We start from the raw sequence: 11612 nt of genomic DNA, 5'->3' as shown, positions 1-11612 counted from the left end.
CCTTTCTTGGTGCACAGCAGACTACCTTGGTTATCTCTTGTTACACAGGGTAATGGCCGGTAGCTTCTGGTTACACAGGACATTGGCGGCGTCTTGTTACACGGGACTCTGTCAGTCTATTCTTGTGCAGGACGGTGGCAGCGGCAGCCTCTTCGTGTCTAGGCAGGGAGGTGTCTGTCTGTCTGTTATGTGTAATCTAAGGACATTTCTGATACTCTCAAATAAGGGTGTTGACCGTCTCGTGTTGCACGTGCCGTACTGTTGACAGTAAAGTTGGATACGGGGAACTGACGATAGTCTGTGGCTACTGCCTTGGGCCAGTGACAGCTTTCTCTTTCCTATATGCCACCCTGAGTCACCTCATTAACTGAGCCCCATGGCTGCTTCGCAGAGTGAAACCCTCAGGGTCACTCGCTTAGAGTACCTCCGACTCACACCCCTGCGCATCCTGTCACCAACACCCCCCCCCCCCCCCCCCCCCCCCATTCATTCCTTTCAGTCCCTCCTCTCCTTGTACGTCTTTGGTCCGGTTCTTGTGGTTTGAGAGTCTGCACTTTATTGCAGTACTATAGTTCTTCTTGTATTGTGTCCTCTTTTGTAACATGCACACCTCGCTTTTCCTCTTGAACAGTATCATTTGCTACCTCTTGTATTTTGTTTCCTCTTGATACATGCACAATTGTCACTATTGCCTTATGTAACGTAACGTTTGCTCTTGTAACATGCTGACCTGTAATTTTTCCTCATGTTTCACTACTGTTCCTATTGTGAAGCGCTCTGACAACTTCGGGTAAAGTCCGCGCTATATAAAAATGCATTAAATAAAATAAAATCATCGCACACACCAGCCTCTTTCACAGTCGCCCTTCAATGCCTCCTCCTCTGGCTCCTAGTCCATCCTCCTGTGCCTCGCGGCCCCTCCTGCGGTCCATCCCTCCCTGCTTCCGACAGTCCGCTCCTCTGCCTGTCAAGCTCTCCTCTCCGGGCCGGCCGCGCCTCCCTCCTCCCGCATTGGACGCCCGGTAGCCTGTGAGCGGAGACGGGCTTCCCCGGGCCCCCTGAGTGCACCTGAGCTCTCCCACCCGCCTGGAGAAGGGCAGTGACACCTGCAGCCTCCCTCGGCCGCCCGGGGACCATGGTGAAGGAGGGAGCCGCCCGGCTCTGAAGCGCCCAGAGGCGGCGGCGGGCTCCTGTCAGTTGGACGCGCTGCGGGATGGCTGCATCGCAGGACCTGAATAAGATCTCGGCGCTGGAGATGGAGCGCTACTACTGCCTCCTGCAGGCGGCCGCCCTGCTGGACTCCTCTCTGCAGAGTAAGTGCGGCGCCGCAGCGCTCGCCCCGCGCGCCCGCCCGGGCTGCGGCAGCAGCGGCCCCTTCCTGCGAGGTGACCGCAGTGCCGCGTGCTGCACCGGAGCCTGTCCGGCCGCCTCGCGCCTCACGCTGAGTTTACAGTTGGCTGCTGGTGCAGGCAGCAGGTCTTGGAAGTTTTGTTAACATGACGTGTGCCTTACGCTACAACACCCAACGTAGCGCAGAGAAAGTAATAAGTCACTGTGTTATAATTGTATGTATATAGCTTTCACCATCCATGACGAGGCTTTCAGTGGCCTTACTACGCTACTCTGACCCCAACGATTAGTGGTTACGGGTCACTGCAATGAGCCTTGCGCCCTCAAGGAAGCAATTGCGCATTTGCTTGTGGTTGTTTGAATTTCTTGGAGTTTGGTGTGATCATTGTATCTTCATTGCATTTACACCCCAGATGAGTCCCTGGAGAGCCCTTTCCAGTTGATAGAAAAATCCAGGGTTACTGGATTGATCTAATATTCATCATCATAATTCGTTTCGCACGCCGTCAAAGTTTGTAGCTTTTAGTCTTGCTCTTAAATGCATTACATCTCGGTTCTCGTCTCAGATTACATTTAGACCGGTTATGTGGGAGAATAAAAGGTAAATAGTTAATTAGTTATATTAGATGTGTTTAAAAAGTCACTCCAAGTAATTGTTTTGTGCGAACATGCAAATAAATATGACGTGAGTTGTTGGTATGTGGTTAGCAAATGTTATAATCTAGAGTAGAGGTGTATAAAGGCATTCGATGTAGTAAATAACAGGCGATGTAGTAAATAGCACGCATGTGAATAAGTAGGAGGGACATTGTATGAGCACCTTGGTATGCTGCAAATGGACCGCATCCGCTAAATCACTTCGACTTTGGATAGTAGGTGCTTCAGCTGCGGTCACCAAATTTAAAGAGAAATTGGGTTCTTGCACCTTAACATTCACGTCCAGCTCTGCCCATTATAGCAATAACGATACAAAAAACACGACATCAGTGGCAGTATATGGGATGGTGGTGTCAGGGAAGTCTTGTGCACAGGACAATTGTACTTTATATTGCTCGTTACATAGTTTATATGTGTTTTCAGGCCCGGCATGTATACTGGAATGCTGTGCTCAAGATTGCAGGGGGCACAGAACGCTGCCGCTCGAGGGTCCCTGGGGATGCCCAGGCATAAGTCCATATGTGGGTGGTGGGATGGGAGGGGGGTTTAAAGTGTATACTTTGGGTAGCAGTTCAAAAAGGCACATGCTGGTAATCCCTCCCTGTTGAAGTAAAAGCTACGAATAACCCTCTTCAATTTAAGAAATTGATGAAAATCTGGCTCTATGCATTAAAGGTCTCAGACTTGTGGCTTTGCTGCTGACTTAACATAATTGTTTTTTTAGCAGCAAGATACCTGGGGGTGCAAGAGCATTGTAGAAATAGGCAGTGGTGCTCGTGGTTATCGGCTGCAGTGTCCCGATGCCACAACTTTCCTTTTGACAAGTTCTGTGGGTGAGGGGGTACATGCTGTTGTGATAGGGTGGAGAGTTTGGGGGCTGCACAAGTGCAGAAGCTCTCAGTCCTAATAGGATGCAGATCATATGTTTGAAGGGAGACCCTGGGCTGGGCCCTAGGATTCGGGGATACCTCTCCAGTAGACCTCAGAGTTGGAGTACGACCCGCACGTAGACCCCAGTGTTGGAGGACGCCTCTCATGAAGACCGCAAACTGCTTCTGTAGATCCTGCAGATGGAGAATGCCACTCGTAAGGGCCCTATCACTCAAGGATGGACCTAACCTACACCTTAACATTGGATGGTGCACCTCTCATACAACATAACACTGAAGAATGCGTATAGATCCTAGTCCTGGAGTATTTCTCAACCTAGACACAGCATTTGGGAGATGTCCCAGATAGAGGGGGAGATGAGATGGCTCCCAAACATGCATCATTTAAAAAAAACTTTCTGATGTTCTGCGAGTGTGCCCCAGTAAGGCATTTTGAGGTTTACCTATAGAAAGCTGTAGCGGTATAGATGCTCATTTAATTAATTCTTCAAAAAGTACAGTAAGAAGTACAGAGAGCGAGAGAGAGGCTTCGGATCCACACCGTCAGGCTTTGATGTAGAATTAAAGGTTCGCCATTGCTTACACAAGCTGTCCATCCAGGCCGTAGCATTTCGTGGATGGTTACATTGTGCCATTTGGTGGAGCATTAAGTAAGCCTTTTGTTAGGGTCCACACTGTATGTCAACTTTCAAGTATTTACTTTGCTGAAACAATGATAATTTAATTACTAGTTTGTGGCTTTTTTGATTACTAGATGCTGCAGTTAATACACCTTAGCCAGTCATAAAGCCACCGTGCTAGTCATTATTCACCCTTGCTCGTTCATTGGTTTTACTTTGTGTCAGGGCAAGGGAGTTACACGCCAAAGATAACCCCTGCTCACCCCCTTGGTAGCTTGGCACGAGCAGACAGGCTTATCCCGGAGGCAATGTGTAAAGCATTTGCGCACGCACACAGCAACACCATCCCAGGCACACTACAAAAGGAACTCCACACTTGGTTATATAAAAATAACTTTTGTATTGTCAAAACACATCAGATAGTAATCACACAACATACATGGTGCCAACTGGCACAGGCAATACTCACAAGGGATTATTTACACCAGGACAGGGCCACGTGGGCCACTGTCAGAATCAGCACTTAGTAGAAATAGCACTTAGAATAACTGTAGCACACAATAACAATTGTAGAACACAACCAGTAACTATTGGTAAAAGGTAGGTACAGACTATGCAATACTAATCACCATAGGCATAGATCACGCAGGGACACATGAACTGACTATTATAAACTATACTAGGCAAAACAACCTCCTAAGCATGAGAACGCATTTAGAGGTATCACAGGCATAAAGGCATTGCACATTACGCATAAATCACATTAGGCCTAACCAGTATAAATACAGTAGGCAATCACCTTGCGCCACATTTAGAGCACATAAATCACATTTAGGGCCTTGCGCCCTATCCATAAACCATCCCCTCTGGCCAACTGGCCATCTCAAGAAGGGGCTCAAATGCCCTGTGTCCAGAATGTCAGGGCGCGATGCCAACGCCGCGCCAGTCAGGGGTGCGCCACCGGTGCAAACCTAAATGTTGCAGCTGCCCACTAATTGCTGGGCATCTGAGGACAAGAACAGGGCCTAAACGCTGCAGCTGGCACTAAGTGCTGCGCAGCTGTGGAAGGCCAAAGTAGGGCGAAGGAGTGAGCCCACTCCTGAGTCGAAAAGCACGTGCTCCCTAGAAAGAAAAACCTAAACGGTGCAGCTGCCCACTACTTGCTGGGAAGCTGTAAATCAAAACTGCGGCATGGGCCCTCACTGGCCCTTTGAGCAAACTGCGCCAATTGTTGGAGCTATCTAAGCTCTAAAACAGCTTAGGGGTGTTGGAGCCATCTGGCTCTAAGATCAACTATGCCCCCAGGAGCCCACTGGCTCCTTAAACCATCCAAGATGCCCCCAAACGTTGGAGCCACGCAGGCTCTGATCAAAGTAATGGTCGGCCTGGGAGCCACCCAGGCTCCTGAAGCAAAACATGCCTCCCAAACGTAGGGCCACACGGGGCCCTTTAAATGGTCGTGCCCAGTAGTTGGAGCCCCGCACGGGCTCTGCAAATAATCATATGCCCCAAAAAATGCAGAAATAACACGGACCCCAAACATCAGAGGAAAGTGCCCACCATGGGCGGCACGGCCCCACGAGGCCTTGGGAGCCACACGGGGGCCTTCACAACTACGTCACCACGTTGGAGCGGCCCTCTGAGCATATGGGGCCGCTCGGGCTCTGTCTCTCTCACCCCGGCCCCCTCGGACACTCACCGGCTGGGGTGCGATGGCAGGGCTCTGTTCCCGGGGGGAGGCTCTGGAGTGGCACCTTCCACGCGGTTCTCTCTCTCCTTGTGAGAGCCCCGCTGAACTCAGCCACACTTCCCTGCCTCACCCCGGCTAGGATGAAGCACCTCAGGCGCGTCTACACCTGGTCCCCCATCTCGGGACCGGGACTTCGGGGCCGAGCCATCCAGGCTCCGCATTGCCTCCTCACTTCTCGGGGCTCCCTCCTGGTTATGGGAGCACTACAACATCCGGCAGTTTTCTCCTGGCAGCCCCTGGCTTCCTCAGTTCACCAAAGCCCTGGTCCATGGGAAGCCTTCCCTCTGCCGGCTTCCTTTCTCTTGCGGGGCTTCTCTTCCCTCCGGGGAGCCCCGTCCATGTCCCAACCAGGGCTTGCCTGGCTTCCAGGTCGCGCTGAGCGCGGCCCGGGGGAAAATCCTTTGTCGGCTCGGGCCGCAGTTGTGAAAACGCAGGGTGGGCACCTGCTCTAGTTTTAAAATTAAGCAGCGGCCATACTCTGGGTGGGCACCTGAAATTCACCAACGAAAGTGACAGCAAACGTGGGGTGGCACCCGAAAAATAAATAATAAATCTGGGTGGGCACCCTTGCAATTAACACAACACCACCACAGGCATAATGCAGGGTAGGCACCTGCTGGAAAGTCGAAATAAGCAGGGTGGGCACCTGCGCTGCCATTAGTAAATGCAGCAATGAGGGGTAGGCTCTCTTAATAACATGGCAATTCTAAATAAGGCGCTTCCCAGGCGCTAGGGGGGCACAGAGACCATCAAACCCCCCAGGAATGACCCTTTAAAGCAAAAAGGGGGTCCCAGCAACACAGTCCTCACAGGTGAAGAGGGCAGGAGGGTCCCAGCAACAAAGACCATCAGGCATCCAGGGGCTGGGCAGGGCCCAGGGATGCAAGCCCTACCCTGGGCCCCAGCAGCAGCACGCCCCTGGTAGATTCAAGTAGGGACAAGAACATTTTCATGGGGTCACAGCCCCTGTTTTATACACATTTCCTTTGTTGTAAAAGGTGCAGGCAGGGGGCAAACCAGATGCAACTGGTTCCTGAGCACTTTGTTTTGCTCAGCCCCTCTGCCTATTCACAGGATGGGTCAGGGACATCGGACACACCACAGGGGGTGGAGCCAGCATTGTGGAGGGAAGGCCCAGCCCTATTCAGGTCCCAGGTGCACTCCTCCCTCCCATCAACATGCATATCTCTCCATTCACCACTGGGGCAGACCCATCCCGACTCCTGGAGCCAGGCACACCAGCCAGATCCAGCCTATCACAAGCCAGACAGTCAATTCACATTCACTGCACAGACATGCCAACTTCTAGAAGTGGCACTTCCACACTAGTCACATTAAATCTGCGCACATCATCTCACAGCATTTAATCTCACGAGTTCGCACATACCAAACTCGACCCTGCACTCCCCACACATCAGGAACTTCCATGGTCACACATATTCCCCTTGCATTCATATGGGAGGGCAGGCCACTCTCACCACACATACACAGAGAGCTCATACACTTTACACTGGACCACAGTGAAAAAGTGCGCAGAGGCCTAAAATCACCAACACAAGGTTACAGAAACAGGCTAGGCAAATGCAAAAAGTTTCGGGGTGAACTTGCCAAAAGGGCCAAGTTTAACGCTTTAATATCATGATAACCTGTTGAATTTACAGCTTATTGTATTCGCATAATAAAGGTCTGCGGACATATACTTTCCTAAAGATATAAAGTAAATACTGGACCTTTGACAAAAGTATATCCTTTGCAATATTTAGCTGTGTATGCTGTTTAATACCAATCTCCATGCAAACTTCATCTTCTGACTCCATTTAATTACACTCTTACTTGAGGGTACAGTTTAATTGTGCATATGCAGTCTGACCAGTAAATTGGCCATATCCCCAGTTTTCATATGGTTTTAGCCCAAAATGCTGTTTCATTATGAGATTTTATTTCTAGGATGGCTGAGGGAAACGCTCACAGTCATGCAGCTATTATCAAACAGTTCTTGTAACAAAAATCCAGTCCCATCGGCTTTACCAACGCATGTTTTAATACCAGCATTTGCGTACAGCATACAGGTTATCACATTGCTATATTAATATTGAGTCGCTAATTGCATCATCTAATCAATTATTTGAAGGGCTTGGGGCACTTGCACATTTGCTGGAAATATGTTTTATTTATTAGAAATGCTTTATAGTTGGTTGGTGCAGAGCTGGCTTGTATTTTGTTGAAATCACTTAACTTTAAACAGGACAAAACAAACCTGTCTAATAAATGCCTATATGGGTGTGCCTTTTGCCAGTCCTTGGATGCCTCCAAGGTTTTGTTGCCTGGACATTTCAATTTCTAATTTTAATTGTAAATTTTTTAATGAAACAATTTAATTACATTATGAAAATGTCTTTTGGATTTTTCATATCTGCTAAGTGTCCCCATGTTATGAGTGGCGTCTGTATCTACTTCTGACTTATTAGTCAACATGACTTCCATGCTGGAATTTTTAAGCCTACCGTATTTTCCGGCGTATAAGATGACTTTTTAACCCCTTAAAATGTTTTCAAAAGTCGGGGGTCGTCTTATACGCCGGATACCAAATTTTCAGAGTGCAAGCAAGTGCAAGCAACGCTCTACCGACTATGAATTTGCCCCCACGAACCCTCCAATATGACCTGGGCTCTTACTTGCGCGTTCACACTCCCTGTGCCGTATGAGGACTTTATCCGAAGGTGTCTGCCCGCTTCACAATAGGACCGGCAATGACACGTACATGAAGAGAAGTACACGTTTACCGCTACATTACGTACCGTAATCAAAAATTGCACATGATTTCAAAATAGCGCAAAGTTACTTACAGTCCCGTAGTGCTGGGAGAGGGTCTCACGGGGCATTTCGTTATTTTCTTCCTGCGTCTTGAGCCTAGAGACACAGCGGTATATGCGCTGATCTGGCGCCATAATCCTCACGTTCATCGGAAGTAGAGGAGCGTCACTAGCGCACGCCATCTACTGAGTTCATGAACATGGAAAGGGGACTGCAGAAGGTTCCAGCCGGCAATACAGTACCTTGGAAGTGGGGGTCGTCTTATACGGCGAGTATAGGACGAAACCTACATTTCATCATGAAAAGTAGGGGGTCGTCTTATACGCCGGGTCGTCCTATACGCCGGAAAATACGGTATACTTTTAATGAGAAAATTTGAACTACACGTCACAGAATGCAAAGCACAGCCAGCTATATGATGAAAACTAGCAGAACGTGTCATACTAGTCGTAAGGTCACTTAATAGACATGCTTTTTAAATGTTGTTGGCGCGCACAGTTCTGTAGAGGACATGCATATGTGTATTATAAAATATATACAACGGTAGGTAGGTACCTGTGAATAACGAAGATGATTGTAATGCAGGGTTTTGAGTGACATCAGATAGACGAGAGCGTGGAGCGTCTATGATTTTAAATATGGCTTCCCGAATCACCTATCCTTAGATTTAACAACTACACAGGAGCAGAGGGCTAATGGGTTAGACCCCATAAAATGGTCTCACCTCTCAAATTTAAACAAGTATCAGCAAAGCCAATACGTTTTCCATATAAAAGAACTATTGGCTTTGGCAATGTGTTTTTGCAGTGTTGCACATGAGTGTAGCTGTTGTTCAGCATGGCTAAAAGTTATTAGCGTGGAGTGGAGTAAGTAGAGTTGGGTAGGGAGAGTAGTGTCATAGAGCTGAGTAGAGTGGATTAGAGATCAGTGGCAGTGTGTCGTAGAGTGGAGTGCTGTAGAGTGAAATAGGGTGGAGTGGGTTGGAGTGGATTGAGTTAGTGGAGTGGATTGGATTGGAATAGTTTGGGGTGCATTGGACTGGGGTAGAGTGTGCTGGGTTGAGTGGGGTGGATTGGAGTAGGTAGATTGGATGGGGCTGATTGAATTGGAGTGGGGTGGATTGAAATGGGGTAATGTGGATTGGAGTGGCATGGATTAGATTGGTTTGGGGTGGGTGGATTGGATTGGAGTGATAGGACTGGGATGGGAAAGATTAGACTGCATTGGGGTGGCGTGGATTGGGGTGGCGTGGATTGGAGTGGCGTGGATTGGAGTGGATTGGAGTGGCGTGGATTGGAGTGGCGTGGATTGGAGTGGCGTGGATTGGAGTGGCGTGGATTGGAGTGGCGTGGATTGGAGTGGCGTGGATTGGAGTGGCGTGGATTGGAGTGGCGTGGATTGGAGTGGCGTGGATTGGAGTGGCGTGGATTGGAGTGGATTGGCGTGGAGTGGCGTGGAGTGGCGTGGAGTGGCGTGGAGTGGCGTGGCGTGGAGTGGCGTGGAGTGGCGTGGAGTGGCGTGGAGTGGCGTGGAGTGGCGTGGAGTGGCGTGGAGTGGCGTGGAGTGGCGTGGAGTGGCGTGGAGTGGAGTGGAGTGGCGTGGAGTGGCGTGGAGTGGCGTGGAGTGGCGTGGAGTGGCGTGGAGTGGCGTGGAGTGGAGTGGAGTGGCGTGGAGTGGAGTTATTGCAGTAGAGTGTATTGCAGTGGAGTGGAGTGGAGTGGTGTGCTGTGGATTGGAATGGGATGTAATGGATTGGAGTGGAGTGGGTGGATTGGAGGGTGGTGGGGTGAACTGGGCTGGAGTGGAGTGGATTGGATTGAAGTGTGGTGCATTTGATTTGAGTGGTGTGGATTGGATTGGAGTGGTGTGGATTGGATTGGAGTGGTGTGGATTGGAGTGGTGTGGATTGGAGTGGTGTGGATTGGAGTGGTGTGGATTGGAGTGGTGTGGATTGGAGTGGAATGAATTGGAGTGGGGTTGATGGGGGTGGACTGGAGTGGGGTGGATTATTTTGGACTGGTGTGGGGTGTATTAGATTGGACTGGTGTGGGGTGGATTTGACTGGAGTGGGGCGGGGTGGATTTGACTGGAGTGGGGCGGGGTGGATTTGACTCGAGTGGGGTGGACTGGAGTGGAATGATTGTATTGATTGGGGTGGACTGAACTGGCTTGTGGTGATCTGAACTGGGGCAGGTGGATTTGACTGGGGTAGAGTGGGGTGGATTGGATTGGAGTGGACTGGAGTGGGGTAGATAGGATGGAGTGGATTGAAGTGGGTTTGATTGCATTTAGGTGGAGTGGATTGGAGTGGGGTGAAATGGATGGAGTGAGGTGGATTGGGGATAGATTGGGGTGGGTTGAAATGGATTGAGTGGGGATGATTGTTTTGGATAGGTTTAGAGTGTGGTGGATTGGATTGGGGAGGGAGTGGGTTGGGGTAAGGTGCATTGGATTGTGGGGGATTGGATTGGAATGGATTGTGGTGGATTATAGCGGTGTGATTAGGGATGGAGTGGATAGATTGGGGTGAGGGGAGGCGAATTGGAGTGGGGAGGATTAGAGTGGGTAGATTATTTTGGATTGCAGTGGGGCGGATTAGAGTGGTGGAGATTGTTTTGGATTGGAGTGGGGCGGGTTGGGGTATACTGCACAATTATGTGTTAAAGCATCATTTCAGAAATTACATGAAAGAAAACATTTCTCTTTGCAATATTTAGAAAAAAGATAATCCTCATCATTTGAGAACAGTGCCAACAAGTAAAAGCAAAAGAAAACATGAGTGCAAAGTGAGAAAAGAAGACTTGATAAAATAAGAAATAACTATATAAACTAAATTTTTGCAATGTTGTTTGTCCTGCTAGGCACGTTTTTGTTTGCCAGTCACACACTTTCTGTTTACATGGCACTAAAAGTGAAAAAGAACAAAATAGTACCTCAATCACTTAGGGAGCAGTGGACAGGCACTGATTAAGTTGAATCCATCAGTGCTTGGTCCCTGCTCCACAGAGAGGTACAGAAATTATGTTAGACTTGCAGTGACGAATTATGAGTCTGTAAATAAGAGTGCCATGCAAGCCAACAAATGGGTAAGCGTCGGGCGGGCTCCAAGCCCTTCTTGTTAACAGTGTCGCGCAAGCGAGACACATAAACCAGGGCATGCCCTCGCAGGCTCGACCATAAAATAATACCTGACCTTCTGACCGCATTTCCCACCAGCATCTGCATTTACCATCCCTCCACCACAACTGAAAAGCAACCAGGTGTTCTACCTTTCACACACACCAATCTTTCTTAAATCACGCACCTCTCTTGGGCAAATGTATACAAAATAAACTATATGTATATCAATAAGGACTAGCTAGTTTAAGGGAAGTAGAAGATTCAGGTATGTACGTCAAAAATAAGGAAAAACGTTGTTTTCCTTATAAAGCCCTCACCCACCGACCTAGTCGGTGGCATGCTTCATCATTGGGCCCACCACAGTGGCACCGAATGTGCCCCGGGTGTGCTTCAACGCCAGGTGACTGCGGA

General features: G+C 49.1%; 1 protein-coding gene across 2 annotated transcripts in view; it reads left to right on the top strand.

The window, feature by feature from the left end:
• The first annotated feature begins 973 nt into the window (after window positions 1-973).
• The window catches only part of MCF2 (MCF.2 cell line derived transforming sequence), an 870271-nt gene continuing 859632 nt past the window's right edge, over window positions 974-11612 (top strand). For both annotated transcript variants that reach the window (XM_086918640.1, XM_086918639.1), the window contains exon 1: window positions 974-1313. In XM_086918640.1, the coding sequence (XP_086774766.1) occupies window positions 1214-1313 (100 nt within the window). In that variant the 5' untranslated portion in view covers window positions 974-1213. The remainder of the gene's footprint in view (window positions 1314-11612) is intronic.

This window comes from Lissotriton vulgaris, chromosome 4_1 (genome assembly GCF_964263255.1).
Source record: "Lissotriton vulgaris chromosome 4_1, aLisVul1.2, whole genome shotgun sequence".
NCBI lineage: Eukaryota > Metazoa > Chordata > Amphibia > Caudata > Salamandridae > Lissotriton > Lissotriton vulgaris.
The sequence above is the reverse complement of the archived record's forward strand: the minus strand, read 5'-3'. Positions and strand labels throughout refer to the sequence as shown.